This window comes from Tachyglossus aculeatus, chromosome 19, assembly GCF_015852505.1.
Source record: "Tachyglossus aculeatus isolate mTacAcu1 chromosome 19, mTacAcu1.pri, whole genome shotgun sequence".
NCBI lineage: Eukaryota > Metazoa > Chordata > Mammalia > Monotremata > Tachyglossidae > Tachyglossus > Tachyglossus aculeatus.
Window position 1 is genome coordinate 6,037,896 of NC_052084.1, and position 22,846 is coordinate 6,060,741.

Here is a 22,846-nt window from a genome sequence, read left to right on the forward strand (position 1 = left end):
GAGGGAGAACATTCTCCATTTCACTATTATTATCATAATGTTTAAGAGCTTACTATGTATTAAACTCTGGGGTAGATAGAAGATAATCAGGTCAGACACCGTCCCTGTCCCATATGGGGCTCACAGTCCAAGGGGAGGGAGAACAGGTATTTAATTCCCATTTCTCAGGTGAGGAAACAGAGTCACACATAAGAAAAGTTACTTGCCCAAGGTTACGCAGCAGACAAGTGGCATAGCTGGGATTAGAACCAGGCTGGTGCTCTTTCCACTAGGCCAGGCGTTTTTCTCCACCCTTGAATTTCTGGTGTGAAACCTGTCCTGGTATGCTGAAGGGTTTTGTTTCTTTAATTTCATTTTCCACCCATGGGCAGTGGATAGGAAAGAGGTGAGAGGAAAGGAATGCAGGTAATATGCTGCCGGCTGGCCTGGGCCCCAACCCCTGCCTCTGCCCTTTCTCTCTGGCCCCTCAGGGCCTAGCAATTCCCCTTAGCCCATTTAAAGGAAGCAGAGGGTCTTCTCCCTGCCCCCAAGGGACCCTCTCTTAGCCCTGCGGTAGCCCACTATCTGGGAGGAGGGGCAGGGCCTTCAGTTCCAACCCAGACAGCATGGCGGGACTCTGCCTGCCCGGAGGGGAGCAAAGTTCTAGTTGCAGCACAAACAAGTGGAAAATATTCCAGCTGGCACTCACCAGGGCCTTGCTCAAGAAAAGCACATCCTTGTGGGGAGAGGCTGTGGTTGGGGATTGCCTGAAAACCGGCCTGCCCGGTGAGGGTGGAGACCTGACCCTGGGCCCTGGGGAGGCAGGCGTCGCTGGGCCCGGGGCCCAGTCCAGGGTCTCCCGTGGACTCCAGGGTGGGTTCTGAGAGCCTGTGTGGAAGGCCTGGGGGAGACTGGGGAGCCACCCGATGCCGAGCCGGGAGATTCATCTGGAACTTTGGGAAAGATCCATCATGGGCAGAAATCTGAGAGGGATTACATGAGAGTCTGAGGCACAGAAGAGGGGTTTCCTGTTGTCTTGCTCATTCTGTGGCGAGCTCAATTTCATAGAGAACTCACACAGAGACGGCCTCCTCGGGCCTCCTGGCCTCGTCTGGCAGAGCCTCCGTACCTCTTTCGGGGCAGGGTTTCTCAGACTCCTGCAGCCGCTGCAAGAGGGAGCGGGGAGCAGAGAAGTGGCAGTTTTGGGAGAAATAGGTGTCAGGGAATTGAGAGATTAATCGGGAAAGGACTCCTCAAGGAAACGTGATTTCAGAAGGGCCTTGACAAAACGGAAGAAGTTTCCCAAAGGAAAGGGTTAAAGTAAGCGCTTAACAAATACTATAATTACTACCCCAGTATGGCAGGGGAGACTGATAAAGAAGTCAGAGACTGTGGGATCTTAGTTTGTCCTGAGTTTTTTCCTGGAGGGTCATCTCACAATGGCCTCGGCAGTGGAAGCGGTTAGGAGGGGTTGGGTTGTGGAGGAGAGAAGCCAAGGGTTACACGTGGGATTTTTCTTCCGAATTCCCCTGTGTCTCCTGGTCGGAACACAGATTGACCCTGTTACGTAGTGACCTTTGTGGAGGCCCCTATGGGACCAGGGTCCTTAGGCCAGCTGGGTCAGCGGGGCACTTCTGCCCACCAGTCTGGAGTCGTCATCATTTCTGGCCAAGGATGCTGAGGTTGTTTGTCCTGAAAAGAGGAACAACCCAGGGGTCTCACCTCTGTATCCAGGCTCTAGAGTGTAAGAATATAAGAGTTTGAAAGTGCTTAGGGGCTGTGGGTGAGCTCCGCCCCCATGGGTTTTGGTGTCTGGGGGTTGCGGCAGCTTACCCCTCCTTTGGTCGGGACTGTGTTGGGATCCAGAAGGGAATGTTCAAACTGCCTAACCCCGTAGTCTCTACAACAAATGAGTAACCCCACCCTGGCCCCTCCCAGAAACCAGGCACCCCTGCTGGAGGCCTTGACCCGACCCCACAACCTGGCTACTGCAAGTGACTGACTTCTGAATCTCCTTTAAAAATCAACCAATACCAGCTGGGGAGCCTCATACTTCAAAACAAGTCTGTGCGCAAACATCCTGTGTGACACCCGGCTTGTTGTAGCTCTTGGTTGCTGAGCTGGGGAGGGGCTGGGAGGTGGAGAAAAGGCCTATGGGGAGATAAGGAACAGGAGAGATTCCTCAGCAAATGTCTACACCTCTTGGATGCTCCTAGCATGCTAAGTTCACAGGCAAGATCTGGAATGTAGAAGAAATCCCACCTCCAGCCCCTCCCCGCTTCCGGTCCCCAAATCCAGCCCAGGCATAGTGCCATGGTTTCTGCAGGGTTTTCGGGGGGCTCGGTGGAAGAGCTGGCTCCACTGGACTGGTCTCTCGGGACCCGAGAGCTGGGCCCAGAGCCGGGCAGACAGAGCAGGGCTGGAGCAGGCAGCAGGCAGCCTGCAACCTCTGTGGGGGAGCCTCCACCTCCACTTCCACACTGCGGCTGGGGAAGACTTCCCTCTAATGTAACTGACACCGCTGATTTCTGTTTCGTAAAGAGTCACGGCCCAGTCGGAGCCTGGCTGGTGGTAGGGAACCCCAGGCTGGTGAGGGATGGGGGTGCTTCAAAGGGTAGAGGATGTCAGAGCAGGTTGCTCAATCAATCCTAGTTATTGAGCACTGACTGGGCGCAAAACCCTGTACTAAGCGCTTTGGAGAGTACAGTACGAGAGAGTTGGTAGACACTACCCCTGCTCTGAATCTAGTGAGGGAGACAGACGTTGAAATGAATGATAGACAGGGGAAGTGGCAGAGTATAAGGGTGTGTCCATGAAGGTTGTGGGGCCGGGGGTGAGCTCAGCCCCCGCATGTTTTGGAGTCTGGGGGTTGTAGCAGCTGGCCCTCCTTGGGTTGGGACTGTGTTGGTTCCCAGAAATGAATGGTCAAACTTCCTGACCCTGTAGCCTCTACAGCAAATTTGTAACATCTCAAACCAAACAGGATTGTAGGGAGTAGGGATTTAAGTCACTTCCAAGTGCTTGCCTTTAGAAGAGGTAGGGGACGAGGGTTCCTTTAGAGAATAAAGGGCAGTGATGTGAGGGTCCAGGATGTGGCTGCCAATCCCAGCAACTCAGTGGGCCCAGACAGGGGCCGAGGACAGCATCAGGGTCAAACATCTGGGGAGCCCACCCCCCGCCCCTGCTGACTGCCCCTCCGGATGGAGGGGGAAGCTGGGGAAGGAGGAAGTGCCTGAGGAGATCAAGACCAGACCAGAAGGTTCAGGATGCCCCAGCTTGTGCTGAGAACAGAAATCTGGGTGTCTGCAGCGGGTTCTGTCGGCAAGACTGTGGCCCTGGGGGTGGGTGGGGGAAGGGGAGGGCTTCTAGGGGATGGAGCCATATGGGAGCTTGGGGATGAGGTTGGTGACAGTCCAAACTGGTGGTCTTTGGTGGGCGGACTCAGTCACTCCGAGGATGGTTCCATTTTCCTCTCGATCACCAGGACCAGAGGAAGGAAATGCACTGCCGCCGCCACCTCCTTTCAAACCGTGGACCGGTCACAGCAGAAGCCCCCTCCTCCCACTGCCTCCCTGGGTCCTGGAGAGGGATTCTTTCTAGTGTCCTTGGCAACCTTGGTTACAGCGACCACTCTAAAAGACTTCTTCTCTGTGCTTGTGTCCCCATTGTGCCCCCCCAAGGGATCAAGTGCCACATGAAATAATGCATGCATCCCCCAGGGACAGTTACTGGCAGGCTGTAGGTCTCTTCCCTGTCTGTAACCTCATACGTTTCCAAAATTTGTGTGAGTCTTTAATGTTTGACCGAACCCCACCTTAGAGTCTGGACTCCCCCTATTCAGGAGCCGGGGAGAGAGCTTCACCATAATCCTCAAAGCCCCTGCTCTCCTGCCGACCAGCAGAAACAGCCAGGGTGGGCCTGCGGGGTGGACAGCTGCGTCGCTAACTTACCCACTCTGTGCCCAACCTAGGACCTATCTGGAAGAGGAGCTCACCAAGGCCAGGAAGAAGCCCAGCCTGAGGAAGGACATGTACCAGAAGATGATTGAGGTGGATCCGGAGGCCCCGACCGAGGAGGAAAATGCCCAGAGGGCTGTGACCAAGCCACGCTACATGCAGTGGAGGGAGACCATCAGCTCCACGGCCACCCTGGGCTTCAGGATCGAGGGCATTAAGGTAAGCCCGGCCTGGGAAGGAGCAAGGAGAGGGAATGGGGAACGGGGAGGAAGGAAGGGGGATCAAAAGGCTGAGATGAGTGAATTGATCCTGCAGCCTCCTCCCGAAGCCAACTACAAACTTCTCCCTTTGAGGCAAAATGCCTGTGCCCATGTGCCCATGGCCTGTCTCACAGGCACCCATCAGGAGACTTTGGCAGAGTTGTAACTGGCCCACCATCCTGCTGAATCAGGACGTTCTCACCATCCATATTGAATGACATGAGTTTGATTCTTCACCTGTGCCCCAAACCCCAAAACCATGCTGCCTTGCCTTTCCAATAGGTGTATTTCCCTTCTCTGGGGCTGGATGTGCCTTTTATCTTCTCCTTCCCCCTATCTGTTTTCTTCTTTTCTTTTCTCCCCTCTTTGTCTTCCTTCACCCTCCCCTCCTTCATAGAATGTTCCCCAGGACCTATCCATTGTCTGCTGGCCGGAACAGACTGGGGCTCTTGGGTCAGGATTGATCTTGGGTGAGGGAAACGGCACTTCCCTCCAACCCCAGCTTCACTCCTCGGCCCAAGAAATGCTCTCAGAGAGCCCCAGTTGTACATGGCTCACAATTCTTAGTTTTTCTTCCTTCTCTCCCCGTCCCTCTCTTGCCCACTTCATTCCCCTGCTCCTCTGACCTTCCTGGACCCCGACCCTGTCAAAGCAAGGGGAGCTCATCAGGGTGGAGCTGAAAGGGGGATGAAAACAACGGTAGAAATCATAATCCCTGTGTTCGAAGAGTGCTTATCGTTTTCCAAAGTGTTTTCATGTTGATGATCTCATTTTAGCTTCACAACATCCTTGTGAGGGAGGGAGGGAGGGAGAGGCAGATATTATGAGAAATGTGAGACTGAGAGAGACTAAGTGACTTGCCCAAGGTCATACAGCAGGCCAGTGGCTGAGCTGGGGCCCAAACCTTCTTCTCCTCACTCCCAACTCCATACTATTGCCCTTTTACCATAGTAAGGAATAGCTCAAAAAACAGATAGTTGTACTAATCCTGTAAAAAAAGAGAAAGAGTAGTTTTCCCCTAAAATCTTTAGGCAAGATGAAGGGTGCTTTTCTGTGGATGATGATGATGATGATGATGAAGGTGATGATGGAGTCTCCCATTGAGAACTGAAGACTGTAGTAGCTCCTGCCTGCTAGTCTTTGTTATTCCAGTTCAGCCCTAGTGTCTGGGATAAACTCAGGGTTTACCCAGTAGTGGGTTGGAACAGAAGGAAATTATCTTGGCCTCTGAGTTGGTGATGCGTTGGGAGGCGAAGGTGACAGTCCTTACAGGAAACTTTGACCCGAAATACTAAAATTCCTTAGAAAATGGGCAGACTTCAGGCCCTCGATACCACCAGCTGCCCCTTCCCCCCACAACCCCCCCGGGACAGGCTTCCCCCCTCCTCAGCTTGAGATTGGGACCCCAGGAACCAGCTGTAGCCCGATGTTCTGGTGACATCAACTCATAAGGGATTGTTACTCTCCTCCCCAGAAAGAAGATGGCTCCGTGAACCGGGATTTCAAGAAAACCAGAACAAAGGAACAAGTCACAGAGGCCTTCAGAGAGTTCACTAAAGGGAACCATAACATCCTGGTGAGAGTCTGATGGGGCGTGGGGAGGCGGTCTCCCTCCTCCCCTGGGATCACGTCGAGGGCCGACCTAGTTCTCAGCAAGCAGGTCTTACTCGGTAGCATTGGCTCACAGGGTGCCAATGTCACTGGTTGTCCCTCCACCCTCTAGTTGGGATTAAGTGGGCCCCAGCCGGCTTGGGGCCGGGGAGCAGTGTCTGTATTAAGGGAGGGTGGGCATGAGCTGTTTAATGTCTACACTGGAAGCTCATCCTCTAAACTGTAACTTCAAGTGGGCAGGGAGCATGTCTACCAACTCTGCTGTTTTGTCCTCTCCCAAGCACTTAGTACAGTGCTCTGCACACAGTAAACGCTCAGTAAATAACATGGAGTGGTATCGATTTAGTGCCCTTTCCCTTACCATCAGCTAATACTCACCCTGGGGGAATAGTGGGTTTGTGCCTGGTGGGTAGGAAAGAATGCCCATCAGTCAACAGTACGGGTCATTTACTGTGGACTGGGCACTGAATAAGTGCTTGGGAGAGCACAGTAGAGTTGATAGACATGATCCATGCCCTCAAGGAACTTACAATCTAACAGGGACAAAAGACTAAAATAAATTGCAGATAGAGGAAGCAAATGAGTTTCAAGATACAGATACAATAATAATGATGGTATTTGTTAAGCACTTACTATGTGCCAAGCACTGGAGTAGATACAAGGTTATCAGGTTGTCCCACACGGGGCTCACAGTCTTAATCCCCATTTTAGAGATGAGGTAACTGAGGCACAGAGAAGTTAAGTGACTTGCCCAAAGTCACACAGCTGACAAGTGGTGGAGTCCAGATTCAAACCCATGACATAATGATATAAGTGTTCCCTGGTGGGACAAGGAGTTACCCTAGTGCTTAGAGGTTGAGTAGCCCAATGCTTAGGTGATGGTGGAAGTGCTGAATCAAATAATCAGTGGTATTTATTGAGCACTGTGTGCAGAGCACTATACTATGTGCTTGGGAGAGAACAGTATTAAAGTTGGTAGACACAGTCCCTGCCCCCAGGGAGCTCACAGTGTAGAGAAGAGACAGTGGGCATGATTTTCTCCATTCACCTTTGCAGGGGTGAGGACTGGTTGGTTGAGATCAGGTTCCCGACCTTCAGGAATTGCATTCTCTGGTCTCCTGGGGTCTGAGTAGGCTGCATGCGCCTCCTGCCCCGATGCCCTGGGGAGGCCCCAAGTTTACGGGTGATGTATTAGGGCTGGGCCCCAAAAGAGGCCTTGCATTTTGGCCCTTTGGTGCCAGCGTTGACATGGACCCTCAACGGTGTCCCGTCACCGAGATGATTCACTATCATGGACAAAGCCTTTGCTGGGTGTCGAGCCGCTTAGGGAAGCCCGGGCCCCATCTCGGTTTTGACGTTTGAGTCGTCTGCAGAGGAAGTTGTCATGGCTAGGGGAGCAGGTTCGGCTCTGCCTGCCCCCACGAAGAGGGTTGCTGAGTGAGAGCAGAACAGAGAGAGTGAGTGCCCCACACAGACCCGGAACCACATCCCTGATTGGTGAGCAATCGGCGTGGGGACTTCCCTTCTCAGACGCCTCTAAACCAGCGCTTTCTCCATTCAGGTCTGCTATCGGGACCGTCTGAAGGATATCCGAGCCACCCTGGAGATCTCCCCGTTCTTCAAGTGCCATGAGGTAAGGCTTGCTCTTCCGCATCTCTGGAATAACCCAAGCTGTGGCGAGGCTCCCTAGGGTCCTTGTCGGTCTGGTTGTGGCCTGCGCCTGCTCCTGTCGGGAGGCATGTAGGCTGATGCAGCTGAAACCTTCCCAGCATCAGCCTCACCTGGGGGCCTTCAGCCCCACCCCCTCCCCTGGTGCTCTCACCCTCCCCTCCATCTGGTTGGAAGAAGAAACTTCATTCCCAGAAGCTGCTTGCCTGTCCCTGCCACTGCCTGCAAAGTGTCTCTTTTTTCCTCCTCCTCCTCTCCTCCCTCACGGTTCAGCAAAGTTCCCTCCACTCGGTTCCCCTCCCTACTGCCGTGCACTGGTTGGGACAGTCAGCGGGTGGCTTGTTTTGTGCAGCCCAATATCCTGCCTGCACAGGTGGTCACGGGCCTGGTTGATGGGAGGCTAAGAGGCCCTCCCTAGGGGGTCACATCACCCACCATCTCACCCCAGCGGAGCTGAAGGAAGAGGGGGCTTTCCAGGGAAGGCAGAGGCAGGTGACGTTTCCCCACAACCCTGCACCCAGCCCCTGCCCGCACCCAACCCCTGCCCACACCCTTCCCCTCTGCTCCTGGCTCCTGCCTGCAGCCACCGTGGTTCTTCCCACAGACCCTTGGGATAAGAGCACCCCATCAGTTGGGCAGACCCTGGGGGAACAGCGATCTCCAGCAGGAGCCCAGGGAGAAGCTGGTTTCAATATCTTGAGACCTTCAGCAAAGGCTGACTGGCTCAGGGGTCCCAGGATTCACTTGAGGCCACCTCGAGGAGAAAACTTCATTGGGCTCAGCAAAGCCTTCTAGATCTCTGGAGCTGCCTCACTCAGGGTCCGGGAACGAAGGGGGCATGGAAGAGGGAGGTGTGGGATCTAGGATCACCGGGCTGCTCCAGGAGAGGCAGTGGATGCTTGGCAGTCTGGACTCTCTGGCCTCTCCAAGGTCAAGGGAGGAAAGTGGGAGGAGGGCCTGCAGGGTCTGAGAAATTTGGGGAGGAGCTAGCTGTTACCCACTCCTAGAAAGTGGATTTTTCCTCCATGGGGAAACCTCACCTCTCCCCCCCAACCCCGGAATCCCAGGGGACAGTGCAGAGTGTCTATAAACAGCTGCCGCTCCCCCTCCAGCCCAGAAGGGATCAAACTCCCTGGCATGCGTGGGCAGATGCCAAAGATAAAAGGCAGGTTTTGTCCAGGAAGGGAAAACACGCCACCCAAAGCCTTGCCAAATGCAATAAATTCTACTCCATGAGAGGGTGGGGAGTCAGGGAGTTCCTTTAGGCTGCAACAGATCTCCAGGCCTCTCTGAAGGCAAAAACCTGGCCCAGCTCCACCCTCCGTCCTGAGACTGCCCCCAACCAGCAGCTCACCAGTTTCTCTCCCTTCCTTCCCTCCCACTGGCAGTGAGACCACTATTTTGTAAGGCCCAGATGACCCCTTTGTCCTCCCAGTTCTGTGCAAAGTCAAGGGCACGGACACCTTCTTCTCCTCACTCCCTTGATTCCATCATTTCCTCCCTCTCTTCCTTCCCTCCTTTCCTTTCGTCTCCCCTTGCTATGTCCCACCCTCCTTCCTCCTCCCTCCATCCCAGGATTGGTTTGTGAGAGCCTTTGGGCTCTCCCCTCCTCTTAAACCTACTCAAGAACAGTGTGGACCCTCGGGGTGGGGCGGGGTGGAGAGAGGCCCGGGACAAGGAGGGTAGAGTCAGTGATGGGTTTCATCCAGCTAGCTGCTCCAGTGCCTCTACTTTTTCCATAGCAGTCGATGAAGAACTTGCCTTCAGGCCAAGCCGTTATGGAGGTTTGGTCAGTAAGGCATTTCCTCTCCCGCCCACGGGCATTGCGACTTTTGCCCCGTCAGCTGAGAGGCCAAGAGTGGCAGGAATGGAGCGGCGTGTGGGTCACATGGGCAGAGAGGCCCTCCTGTAGGCTTCTCTGCAGCGCAACCCGGTGCACCACCGCAGAGCCTGGAGAGCAGCATGGAGCAGGGCTGGGAGTCGGGGCAGGGGGCGGGTCCCCTCACCCAGAGACCCCTTGCCAATGCATCGCCGTGCCCCTCGTTGGGTCAAGAACTGCAGTTGACCCAGGGCTCCTGTTTCATTTTTGGGCATCGCTGGGCACAGTGGTTCAGTCAGGGTCACAAAAGTGAAGTTCACCAGGCCCCAGAGGGAGTGAACAGAGCAGCCTCGCTAGTGTGTCCCCTCCTGACCACTGGAGAGTGATGCGAAGCATGAGTCAAGTTTCCTGCATCTTGCCTGAGGACAGGAAGGTCATGTAAACTGGAACTGAATTTTCCTTTCTCTGTCCCTCTCCCTGTCTTCTCCTCTCTTCTCTCTCTCCTCTCTCCCCCTGCAGGTAATCGGGAGCTCACTGCTCTTCATCCATGACAAACAGGAGCAAGCCAAGGTCTGGATGATTGACTTTGGGAAAACCACACCCCTTCCCGAGGGCCAGACCCTGCAGCACAACGTGGCCTGGCAGGAAGGAAACCGAGAGGACGGCTACCTCTCAGGACTGGACAACCTCATTGACATCCTAACAGACATGTCCCAGGGCGAGGCCCTGCCCTGAGATCAGCTCGCCCCCACCGCCCCCCACTCCTCTCGTTCCTTGCTCCCCCCATTTTTCCTCCACCCCTATAACCCAGATTCTTGCCCCCGAACTGACTCTTCCAAACTGCACTACAAGACACTTTCTCCTGGAGGAGGAAGAGGAGGAAGAGGTGGGGCAGGGAGGGCCTTCCAAATGCTCTTTCCCTAAGTTGTCGGCTTGGGGATGGGCTGTTCTTTTTCCGGGAGAAGGCCGCTTGTCAGCTGGCGGGGTTGATGGGCTGGGTTTCACCCGGAGAAGAGGGGTGGTCGGTCTGGGTGGAGAAAGACGACCATCACAATCAATCCATCAGTGGTATTTATTGAGCGCTTACTGTGTGCAGAAGCACTGTAATAAGCACTTGGGGGAAGGTAGACATGACACCTGCCCTCGAGTAGGTTACAGTCTAGCCAGGAGGAGCCCGTGGGAGCCATGGAGCAGGGTTTTTCCCTACTTCTCCTCCTCTCATCCTCTGTGCCCATGCCGGTCCTTCATTTTGGTATCTTGTGGAGCAAATGCTTTGTGCAGGACGTTGGGCACAGGCCCCATCACCCATCCAGCCTTGGTGGGGCACGACTGAGTGGGGGGCTGCCGCCACCTAGTGGCCGGCGAACAGTCCTGCCGCTTTTTTCCCCAACAGGCCCCTGGTGAACTGGGCTTGCAGTGCTGGCTTCATTGCCTTGTACGAAGCCGCCCCTGTGGTTACAGCCTCACCAGGGCTTCTCCTTTCCAGGTGCCTACAGCCCACACCGGGTGGAGGGATGGCAAAGTGACTTCACGTTCGTGAAAGGGAGCCGATAGTAAGGAATTAGAAAAGTGGGGTGAAGAGCCTGTTGGTCAACTGTTGGGGCCTTTCCTGGCCCAGCCCCAGGGTGCGGACAGGTGAGCAGGGCCCCTTGATCCTCCCCAGGTCGGAAGAGCCCAAGGAGACTGAGGTGGAAAGGGGCCACATTTGATCTCTTGGTCACCCCCAAGTCTACGCTGGTTTTCATCTCTACTTCATCCCAAGGAGCTGAGAAAGAGCAGGGTGGGCCCTGGGGGCCACGAACAGCCTCATCCACTATGGGCTGGACCCCTGGACCAGCACTGAGCCAACTGGAGGCAAGGGGGGCCGGGGAGCAGGCCCAGCCTGAGCCCAAGCCCTTCAGGCTCTTTCCCACCCCAGTTCTGTGTCTGTGCCCCGTCTCCCCCCGCATACCCGGAGAATGGAGGACAAGAGCTCAGAGAAACATTCATGGGATCTTGGTCACTTGATTTTCCTTCCCTCCCTCAGCTGCACCAGCTGGTCAGGCTGATCCTTGGCATGAAGCCACGTGCTTCCCCGAGGCACTAGCCAAAGACCCCAAGCTTCGGGGGAGGGGCTTCTCACTGGGTGAGGGTGAATGGAGTCATGGAAACACCAACCCTGCACCCATGCTTTCTCCTTTTCTGCCTCCTTGGCTCCCTCCCTCTTCCCTCTTTGATCCTTTGATCAAAGGATCTCTTTAATCAAAAGAACTCTTCCCCCGCTGGAGGCCATGGAGTGTGTTTCCCGTGGGGCATGGCGCCTCTTACATGCATTAAATGCACCTGTCTGAGCCTTAAAAGCCCACAAGTAGCCGCTGGCCTGGTGGCTTCGCAGGGCCCGGGACTCAAACTGGGCTGGGACCTTGTTGTAGCTGGAGTGAATAGTTCCCTGGGGGGAAGCGGGTAGAGGGTGGCAGATGTGGGTGCAGTTTAAAGAAAACATTTTTAAAAGCAACTGAGACTTATGGGCTAGCAAGTAAAGGCTCTTAGGCCGAGAGCCCAAGGGCAGGCCGGGTGTGACTCCTACGACACAAAAGCCTCACCAGCTGCAGGGAATAACCAGGCTGGAGCCTGTTGGGGCTCTGATGAGAGTTTAAATCACTGACCATCTGCTCCACCTGGTTTGCTAGTCTCATCCCTCTTCCTGCCCCTCTCCTGATTCACCTGTAGCCCTTCCAGTCTAGGCCTCCACAGGTTCCAAGGTGACATGTGGTCCCAGGCAAAGCAATAGGTGCAGCCCTCCTCCACCTCTTCGCTGAGATTTGGACTGCTGCTGGCAGAACATCATCAGCAATGTTTCTCTCTTCTGTCGTTTCTCCTCTCAGTGAGGCTCCAGCCCCTCCAGGCCACTTGGCCTTCCCCTCCTTTCTCAAGTTTTCTCACCAGCACACTTCCGGGGGTTTATATAAGATTCAGTACTAATTCATCTGCACTGTTTAGCTTTGGTCCAAGTGTTTCCTAAGCTGCTTAGGTGAACTTGCCTCTGTGCCATTAGTGTCATGGAAAAAAATTAAGTTATATTTATTTGTGGGGTTTTTTTAATTGCACAAAAACACTAAGACTAAATGCATGCATTTTTTTTTAAAGCTTTTAGCTTTCCAAACATCCTTTCCTTCCCCTGAAGTAAAGACCCAGAAGCAGGCCTTGTCCATTTGTGTTAGGGTTTTTTTTAGCGCTGTATTTAGCTTTTAAGTTTCTCTAGACACGGTTAGTCCAAGTGTGTATATAAGTCAGTTTCCCCACTTTAAGGATTAAGAGAAACAGGATTCCTTTTGCCAACATATGTGCCTTTCCCTAGAGGAGGGAACCACAGGGGCCTCCCTACCCTGGGTTGTTTGAGAAAATCAAACATTACAAAGCACCAATGCATAGTGCCTGTAAGACAAAGTGATATCCTGTAATTTCCCAAATAAAAGTGTATGGAAATCAGGTGGGGATTCCAATTTGTTGCTCCTGCGAGGAAAGGGGAAGGTTGTGTTGGGGTTGGAGGGATGGAATGATGGAGGCTGTCTCTAGGTAAGGTGCCTGCCCTTGTTTCAGGTGAAGATTTTGGCCGACTCTAATCAGGAGCCCTCTTGGAACAGGATTCTAATCCTGGCTTTGCCACATGTCTTCTGTGCAACCTTGGGCAAGAAACTTAACTTCTCTGTGCTTGTTACCTCATCTGTAAAGCAGGGATTAAGACTGTGAACCACATGTGGGACAGAGACTGTCCAACCTGATTACCTTATATTCATTGTCGTATTTATTGAGCGCTTACTGTGTGCAGAGCACTGTACTAAGCGCTTGGGAAGTACAAGTTGGCAACATATAGAGACAGTCCCTACCCAATAATGGGCATCCCAGCAATTAGAACAGTGCTTAATATATAGTAAGCACTTAATATTATTATTATTATTATTACTACTAATAATAGCAGGCCACCCCACTCAAGGATCTCGGGGTTCTGAGGCCTTTTGGTCTGATTAAGAAGACTGCTGTAGCTTGCCCCAGCCCCTCAGATACCTTTGTTCAGAGGTACCTGAGAGGGGAATGCAGTAGCTTTGGAGCAAGCTGGGGGGCAACAGAAATCCTCCTAAGAAATGCTGGTCCTGGGGGGCACTGGCATTATTTCAAAGTGCTGCATGCTCAGCATAATATCCTGTGTGTTTGCATATCTGTGATCAACATTGTGCTCCCCCATTTCTTCTCCCTGATCCCCAAACCTAATTTCTCTGCCCTCCCAGGACCCTCCTGCTCCGTTATGAGGATTAAATTCCTACGAACAGCAGAGAAGAACATTTTCTTCTGAAGGGCCTAAGGTCAAGGAACTCCCACCTCAACTGTGTGGAGGTAAATGGCTGTCAGGTGATCACCCTTTGTTTTCCTGGCTGCCATGACAACCTCGGGCTTTCCACTCACCCCCCTCGGCTTTCTGAATAAACACACAGTGGGGACTCCCCTGCCCAGTATTTGACAAGGTGACAGATATCTTTCTGTCTGTCACTACTGTCAGTCAGTCAGTCAGTCAGTGGAGATTTAGAGCCAGCAGCGTGTCTCTGGCCCAAACTGAAGCCTGGGATGAGTTCACACAGCAGATCTGACCTATTATAAAAGCCTGTTCCAGCACATTCACCTGCCTCCAAATGCAAGAGGGTAAGTGTTAATTGAGAGACCAGGGGGCTAAGCCCAGGGTGCCCTTGGTCCTGTGACCAGCTGGGGATATGACATCTGTCTTGGCCCTAGAAAGGAGTCAACACTCCAGCAGCTGTGGGAAACAGCAATCAATCAATCGTATTTCTTGAGCGCTTATTGTGTGCAGAGCACTGTACTAAGCGCTTGGGAAGTACAAGTTGGCAACATATAGAGACAGTCCCTACCCAACAGTGGGCTCACAGTCTAAAAGCATCAGATGAAATGATTGCAAAGCACACTGTCTTGAAAATCTTTGGACACGTCTAAGGTTCTAATGCCAATGACACATGCAAAACGTTCCGAAGCCATTGAAGGCCTGGGAGATCATCCCTCTCCCTCCACTGGGATCTCTTGCCTAGGATTCTGGTCCATGGGAAACATTTTTGCTCCAGCAGGACTCAGCCAGGATCTTGATTTACCTCATGCTGGTCGACTATAAGAGGGCTTCTATTTTCACTGGAGTTACCGAGGAGTCATCCTACTATCCTATTTATTCCTAGGGTTTGGAGGTTTGGGGTGTTGTTGATTTTTTCAATTGTCATCCCCGCCCCCGAGCCTTTAGAGTTGGGGCTACTTTGAGCCCATATGGAATGACTAATTGAGAGAATGTGAATGAATTAACTTCCTTGTTCTGAGGAGCCAGTCTTGTCTGCCCAGGCTGCCTCCCATCTGCTGTCCCCCCTCCGCCACCGGCCCCAAGGAAATGGCTGAAAAGATGGCACGACTCGAGGGCACCCAGTGAGGCCTCAGTCTTTGAGGAGATTGGCAAAAAGGATTGTTTGGCCTCTCCTACTTTCCGGGGAGGGTGGAGGGCAACCGAGGCTGGCGCTCCCTCATCCATCTTCCTCCTGCCCCTCCTCCAAGATCTATGTATCACTAGGTGCCCCGAGGATGCGTAGCCCTCTTCCAGGCCAAATTGTGGATCTGGAGCTTACCTGCTGCGAGCTAATAATGGCACAGGACGACAAGGCATACCAACTTATAAGCAACATAAATGTGAAGAAACAGATTCTATCATTCCAGGAGGGGACAGAGGGCACACTGCACTGCAGGTAGAGCCCTTACAATAAATTGTCTTCCATCTCTCCAGTAAGCCACAGAACGTGCCCACATCCAGAGGGAGGGGGAGAGGTGAATCCAGACTTCCCGATGACTGGATGTGGGGGCTGGGGATTTTTCCTAAAATACCAGTGTCCCTTTGGCCTTCCCTTCCCACTCCTCACCTCCTCTGCTCCTAGCCCCTTATCCTCTGATGCCCATCATCTGGGAAAATTAGGGTTTCCACCCTCACTTATTCCACTGGGAGAGGGGTCCTGCAGGTCCGTGATCCCTAGCCAACACCTTGTCATGGATTCTGAATAGAAGGACATAAACAAGGAAAAGCTTCTAAAAGGAGTGGAGCCTTTAGCCATGATCTAAAGGTGGGGAGGGGCAGAGCAGGGGGTTGGGGGAGGCAATTGAAAATGAGGGTGGTTTGTTTAGTGCAATAAAGGATTTCTAGGCAGGGTTCTTGGGCAGATAGGAAGGAGCTGATGTCTTTTCTTGTTAGGTCATTTGCCATTTGGTCTATTCTTATTCCCCTCCTCCTCCACCCTCACAAACCAAGACCTTCTTTGTGGGGAACAAAGGATCTGGATCCCCTGAAGGACAAAGCACAGGGTGGCAGATAGAATGCAGTGAGTCAGTTATGAAACCCTGTTCTCATTCATAAAAGGATAATTGAACTGGCCTGCTGGCAAAGGGAAGTGGGAGACAGCCGGGCTGCAGGGGGAGATGGAGGAGGAACCAGTGCAAGTTCAATGAACTCTGTTGCTTTCCATAAGGAATTCCAAACTTCCTAGGCCAGAGGACAAGTTTCTTTTCCAAACCAAATTGTTCAGGAACAGCATCCTGAACATGATTATCAATAAGTCCCAGCCTGAGACTGTTTGTATTTTTAGGGGAAAGAATTTGAGACTCTCTGTCTCCCCCTTTTAGACTGTGAGCCCACTGTTGGGTAGGGACTGTCTCTATATGTTGCCAACTTGTACTTCCCAAGCGCTTAGTACAGTGCTCTGCACACAGTAAGCGCTCAATAAATACGATTGATTGATTGATAGTAGTAGTAGTGGCAGTCGTAGCAGCAGTGGTGATAGTACCTGCATTTATTGGGCACTCACTGGGTGCAATGCACTGAACTAATCACTTAGTACAGTGCTTTGCACACAGTAATGACTCAATAAATTTGATTGAATGAATGAAAAATAGGTGAATTGAGAAATAGAAAAAAGCGAGTGACACATTCTGTGCCCTTAAGGTGGTTACATTCTAAAGGGAGAGACTTATATAAAATAATTTACAAACAGAGCCATCCTTGACTCATGGGATCTTGGGACAAAGGGGCCTGAAGAGGTCATCTAGTTCATTCGATTAATGGTATTTAGCACTGTTCTAAATGCTTGGGACAGTTCAATACAGTAGGAGATAATAATAATAGCATTTGTTAAGTGCTTACTATGTGCAAAGCACTGTTCTAAGTGCTGGGGAGGATACAAGGTGATCAGGTTGTTCCACGTGAGGCTCACAGTCTTAATCCCCATTTTACAGATGAGGTAACTGAGGCACAGAGAAGTTAAGTGACTTGCCCAAAGTCACACAGCTGACAATTGGCAGAGCTGGGATTTGAACCCGTGACCTCTGACTTCCAAGCCTGTTCTCTTTCCACTGAGCCACACTGCTTCTCTATGACCCCTACTCTCAGAGAATTTACAATCTACAATCTCAAACAGAGGTCGACTACATACGAATTATGGTATGTATTAAGCACTGCAAAAGCATTGTGGTGAGGTAGCTAAAGATACGAGCCCCTAGTGGGACAACCTGATTACCTTGTATCTACCCCAGTGCTTAGAACAGTGCTTTGCACATTGTAAGCGCTTAACAAATACCAACATTATTATTATTATTATATCAGACACAGTCTCCTACAACGGGCTCACAACTGAAGTGGGGAGAGCAAGTATCTTTTTTTGTCATTCCCTCCCTAGACTGCGTGCCCCATGTGGGACCCCTGGATCCAACCTGATTATCTTTTTATCTACTCACGGTTAGTAAAGTTCTTGGCACACAGTAAGCACTTAACAAATATCATAATTATTATTAATTATTATGAAGAAGAAAATGAAGCCCAGAGAGGTTGGTGACTTGCACAGGATCAAACAGCAGTTCAGTGGCAGAGCTGGGATTAGAACCTGAATCTAACTCGCAGTCCTATGCTCTTGCAACTAGACCACATTGCTTTTTTCAGGTTATGCAAGCTCTTAGACCCCTCCCCTCTGCTGAATTATCGGTGCATTCTGTACGTTCCCCTACCAAAAGACTCTAATTCTATTGTGCTCTCCTAAGTGTTTAGTTCAGTATTCTGCACAAAGCAGGTGCTCAGCAAATACTATTGATTGATTGAGCCAGAACTCCTGGGACTTATCCCTGCTTCTGCTCCCTCCAACTCAGCTCCAGAGAAACTCACAAAAGCAAGTTTCTTGGCTTGATGGCGTTTTGAAAATGCAGCTATTTTTAATAGAAATATAAATAGCCAGTCTTCTTACTAGAGAGAGACAGCTGCAGGGACAGGATCGGAGAGAACAGCGTCTCCTCCACAGTGTTACCTCTTCCCACACAGACTAGAGGAGGGGAAAAATGCATTCCTAGGTATTTAGAGGGGGGCACTCCTAAGAGGTCCCCTGGAGAGCCTGGGGGTTGGAGATCACCAAGTAGGGAGGAGGAGTTCAGACACCCAAATATCTCATGAACAGTGGATGGCTCAAACTTGTGTCAATTTCCTCTTGGAAGTTGAAAGAGTAAGAGAAGGGGAGAGGGCAAAAGGGAGACACTGTAGTCTTAGGACAAAACATCCCAGAATCCTTTTGTAAGTCAGGTTTGCTTCCATTTGCCCGTATTAGTAAGCAAGTTCTGTTCTGAACTCTGAGATAGAACTTTGAAATGGGTGGCGGGCCGGACCTCCGTAAAGCACAATTGTTCTACCCCATACAGCACACCTGTTCATCATCTATGAGGTGCAGGAGGGGGCAAGGTTGAGCTTGACCCTTACAGAGTGCCCAAATGGTCCAACAGAAAGGGCCTTTTCGTATCAATCAAGAAATCAACCAATCATATTTATCAATTAATCAATCAATTGTATTTATCCAGTGCTTACTGTGTGCAGGGGACTGTACTAAGCACTTGGGAGAGAACAACACAATATAGAAGACACATTCCCTGCCCAAAATGAGCTTACAATCTAGAGGGGGAGCTCCTATGTGCAGAACGCTGTACTAATCGCTCGGGAGAGTGCAATAGAGTTAGTGAACATGATCCCTGCCCTCAGGGAGCTTACTTTCCTGCAGGGGAGACAGAAAAAAAATTGTTTAGGTGATAGTAATAGAGGAAAAAGATTTGTAAGTAAGTACAGGGGATGTGGGTGCATGTTGAAGTGGTAATTGTGGGGATACGGGGTGGAGAGATGAGAGATTAATCAGGGAGGGCCCCCTGGAGGAGACAGCCTCTCCTAAGGAAGTAGGGATACCCACGCCACTCTTTCAAGCCCATATTGGCCCAGGGGTCTCGTTTCTTTTCCTTGCTCTCCGCCCCATGAGAGAAGATTGCAGCACAACAGTGTCCAACTCTGAGGTGTGAGTCAAAAACCTTTCTGGGTCCTAATGGAGGGAGAAGGATGGGGACGGAGTTCCTTCTGGACTGGGCAAATGGCTCCCTAGGAGCAAAAATAGAGGAGACTGAAAGTCAGGCTGTTTATTGAGCATCTGCTGAGTGCAGAGCACTGTACTAAATGCTTAGGAGAGTTCAGAAGTTAGTAGGTACTCTGCCCTCAAGGAGCTTACAATCTAGCAAATAATTTGGAAGGAGTGACATTTGGGACTTGTACTTCCCAAGCGCTTAGTACAGTGCTCTGCACGCAGTAAGCGCTCAATAAATACGATTGATTGATTGATTGATTGGGAGCCATCACTCAAGATAGGACATGACATGGTGACTAGAGAACCCTCCAGAAAGGTAACATAAATATTTATTACATAGAAAAGAGGAAAGGCAGGGTAAAAGTGTCCCAATGCCTGCATCTTCTAGACCTTAGAAAACCTGAGTCCAAAAACAAAGCTTATGCTTTATGTATTTGTGTATATATATATAATGTGTGTGTGTGCATATGTATATATACACACACGTGTGTTGAGTGTGTGTGTGTATCTAAATCTGGAGATATACATGTATACATTCATATATATGCATGGTTTTTGTGTATACATCCTACAAAGCATTTTCCATCGTATGATTGATAAAAACAGCTGCTAAAGTAGTAACCTTCAGCTTGCTGGAGGCTGGAGAAAATGTGAACTGGCCAGGAGTCTGGAAACCCGGTCTTGGGAGCAGTGAATGGGCAGTGACAGTTGTCAGAGAGCAGTTTCCCCAAAAGGGAGGACCCAGTTTGAGTAGATTCAGAGGAAGAGGGGTGCCCTCAGTCTACCCATGGGTCCCTGGAGTGCAGGTGAGAGACTTTATCAGAAATGCCCCCTCTCTGGCCAGATGGGTTTCAGGGCTGGGACCCAGGAAAGGGGGCTATCATTTTTGGACCCACTGGACCCCGGCGGCTAGAGCGGACCCCAGCAAGGGCTAGCAAAGCCATTAGATCTGAGAAGCAATGTGGTCTAGTGGATAGAACCCAGGCCTGGGAGTTTTAAGGCCCTGGGTTCTAATCCCAGCTTCTCCACATGTCTGCTGCGTGACGTTAGGCAAGTCACTTCACTTTCCTGCCCCTCAGTTACCTCATCTGTAAAATGGGGATTAAGAGTATGAGCCCCATGTGGGACAGGGACTGTGTCCAACCCGATTAACTTGTATTTACCCCAGTGCTTAGAACAGTGCTTGGCTCATAGTAAATGCTTAACAAGTACCATAATTGTTATTATAATTATTAATTATTAGGTTGGCCCGTGTGGGCCAGCCACAGCTTAGACAAGATCTCTTCGGCCCTTAGTCAAAATGCAGTCAATTGTACAGCAATAGATCCAATGTACATACTAGAAGCCCAAAACTGAATCAACCCAGGACCCAAATGCTGCTAGGCACAATGAACGCTTATCCACACATACAGTCTGATGCACACAAAGTCATGTGCTCTCTTTTTAAATACATCTTGGCACTCTGTGCAACAGTTCAGGACTTGTGCATATTGAAAAGAGATTGCTTGGGGAGACTGAGCTGTCCCCAGACTCTTCCTGGGGTGTCTAGGGCAGAGGAGAGATCTCTGGTGGGGTGGAGAGGATTCTGGGATCCTGTGGAAAGAGCAGGTCACGGCTGGCGGCACCATCATCGGTCCTGAAGACAGCTGGCTATGGTGGCAGGCAAAGACTTCAGTAGCTACAGTGGCCACCGCGATGGGCTGGGTCATGATGTCATGTCACAGCATTGATGCTGAGTTCACTTTGGCAACAAATGTGGAAAATAACCTTTGCGGGCACTTCACAGTGTGTTGCACCCCTGCCTTGCTTGTTGCATTCATGCCCCAGTAAGAATAATGACTGGCAGGGACCAGAGAGGGTAAGTGGCACTGTGTAAACTCTTAGCACTAGAACCAATTCCTTCCCGCGGATTCTCAGTCACTAGACTCATCCGTCATTCCTGACTGGAGAGTCCATCATTAATACCCCGTGGGGCTGGCTTGTTTTCAGGGAAGTAGGTTAGGACACTAAGCCAGGGAGGGGTCAGTGAGCCTTAAACATTAGGATCTCATCTCTATCCACATTTTATCCAAACTTCCTCCAAACCACCCCTAAACCCATTCTTATGCAGGGATCGTCACTGTGCCATTCTCAATCCCTACTCTCTCTATCGCTTCCTTCCACCTCTGCCTCATTCTGCAGTCCAAAGTTCAGAGTGGGGTGACTTAGAGAGGGACAGCATCTGTGGCCTTCTTGTTGTCCAGCCTAGGCAGCAAGTGACTTGGAATTTCACTTCCTCAGCGCTGGTATATGGATGGATTCCCAATTATCTTCACTACTCTAGCGGTAAATACGCCTTTGCTTGTTTTCCTCCTTAAAATGTAAGCTCCTTGTGGACAGGGAATGTGTCACTTTATTCTGAACTTCCCAAGAGGTTAGTCTAATGCACTAAACCAAGTGAGTGCCCAATACAAGACGGTGACAACAGATACTACTACTTCTACTACTGCTAGTATTTCTTCTGCTACTGCCAACTATCTTTTTGATCCCCAGAGGATTTGAGTGGAAGGAGGGTTCTGAGAAGCCAGCAGCACCCTCCAGTCCAAGCAAGAAATGGAGCAATTCCCAAGTCTCTGTCTGGGAGACACAGAAGGGCTGCCTAGTGGGTCAGCATGGCGGGACTAGGGTTTTCTGCCATGACCCGAGTCGCTTTCCAAGAGAAAAAATGTCATTTCACAATTTGTTTTCTCCCTTTGCAGGCCTCAGGGGTTTGGGGCAGGTGCTTTTGGAGGCACCTTCTCAGTACTCTTGGGAATCTGTTACAGGCCACAGTGACAAGGTTTTAGGGCTTCTTCCTCCCACCATAACCCTTCAGAGTATTTCCAGATGGAGCACTTCTCTCCTCTGAATGAATGTTCCGCTGTTCCTCTGTGGCGCGGGGTCGGGGGGCGGAGATTTTAGCTGTGTGGATAATGTGTTGGTTGTGATGTTTTCTCCATGCTGCTCTTCTCCCCTAATACCTACCTTTGGCACTCAGGGCCCTAACCACTTAAAAAGCCTTTTTAACCCATAGTAACTCTCTCATACTCTCAGGGCCTCAGTCCAGAAGCAAGGTGGTTAGGAAATAGATGTTGAGGGGCCAAATGGGACTTGAGAAAATGTGTGCGAGGTGCAGGGACAGGATTAAGGACTCAGGAATTCTTGGTTCCCAGCCTTATTTCAGTCCCACTCCCACATCTCTGTGGAGGCCATTGGGAGCTGCTCAAAGACAGAAGGGAGGCAAGGCCCTGCAGGCTCCCCCGCTCCCGGCCCCACTCTCTCCGGGCCTGTTTTTGGGTCTCGGCCCTGAGGAAGCTGCCAAGAGAGTGACAGGGTCTTGAGGCCTTGGGGTGCCACTCCTAGCAGCCTCAGCAGCCCCGGAGTCTGGGATTCCTGGCTGGGAGTGGCTACTAGAGAGTGGGGGGCAGGAAGGTGGTCGCCTCATGGAGGTGCTTCATTAGAGGCCTCAGGAAAAGGAGGAAGGGCAGGAGCATTGATTGAGCACCCACTGGGGGTGAGGCCTTAGGCTGAGCACTCAGGAAGTACTAAACACCCCAGGGATGCATCCCCTCCCCACAAGGAGCAGCAGGCCTGGGTTACTCGGCTTTGGCTCCTGAAACCAAGAATCTGCAAGGTGGGAGGCCGCCACCATGAGGAGCTCAGATGGGGCAGGTGGGTCCCCGGGCCTGCCTGTGGCTGCAGGGTGGCCTGTGACTCTCCAGGTGTGGGGCAGCTCATGTATCTCCCAGTGCAGCCCCACTCTGGGCACCCCAGAGCACATCACCCCTCCCACCACCCCCTACTGGGACATCAATCAATCAATCAATCAATCCGTGGTATTTATTGAGGGCTTACTATGTGCAGAACACCAAACTAAGTGCTTGGGAGAGTACAATATAACATGTTCTGACCAGCTGATCAACTGGCAGGTGAGGGCTCTGAGAGCCTCCATGACAGCAGTGGGTCCTCTAGGGCAGTTTCTGTACTAATATTAATCCTAACAATATCCTCCTGGCTAATGAGCGTGGGTGACTTCGCTCTCCCTGCAGCTCCAGTGGGCTGTGTTCCCGGCAATCAGCTCGGAAGTCATTT

General features: G+C 51.4%; 1 protein-coding gene across 1 annotated transcript in view; it reads left to right on the forward strand.

Moving 5' to 3' along the window:
* ITPKB (inositol-trisphosphate 3-kinase B) overlaps window positions 1-12,761 on the forward strand; it is an 82,287-nt gene extending 69,526 nt beyond the window's left edge. The window contains exons 7-10 of the mRNA XM_038760841.1: window positions 3,950-4,154; window positions 5,670-5,771; window positions 7,368-7,439; window positions 9,813-12,761. Coding sequence (XP_038616769.1) covers window positions 3,950-4,154; window positions 5,670-5,771; window positions 7,368-7,439; window positions 9,813-10,028 — 595 coding nt within the window. The 3' untranslated portion in view covers window positions 10,029-12,761. The remainder of the gene's footprint in view (window positions 1-3,949; window positions 4,155-5,669; window positions 5,772-7,367; window positions 7,440-9,812) is intronic.
* The last annotated feature ends 10,085 nt before the right edge of the window (window positions 12,762-22,846 follow it).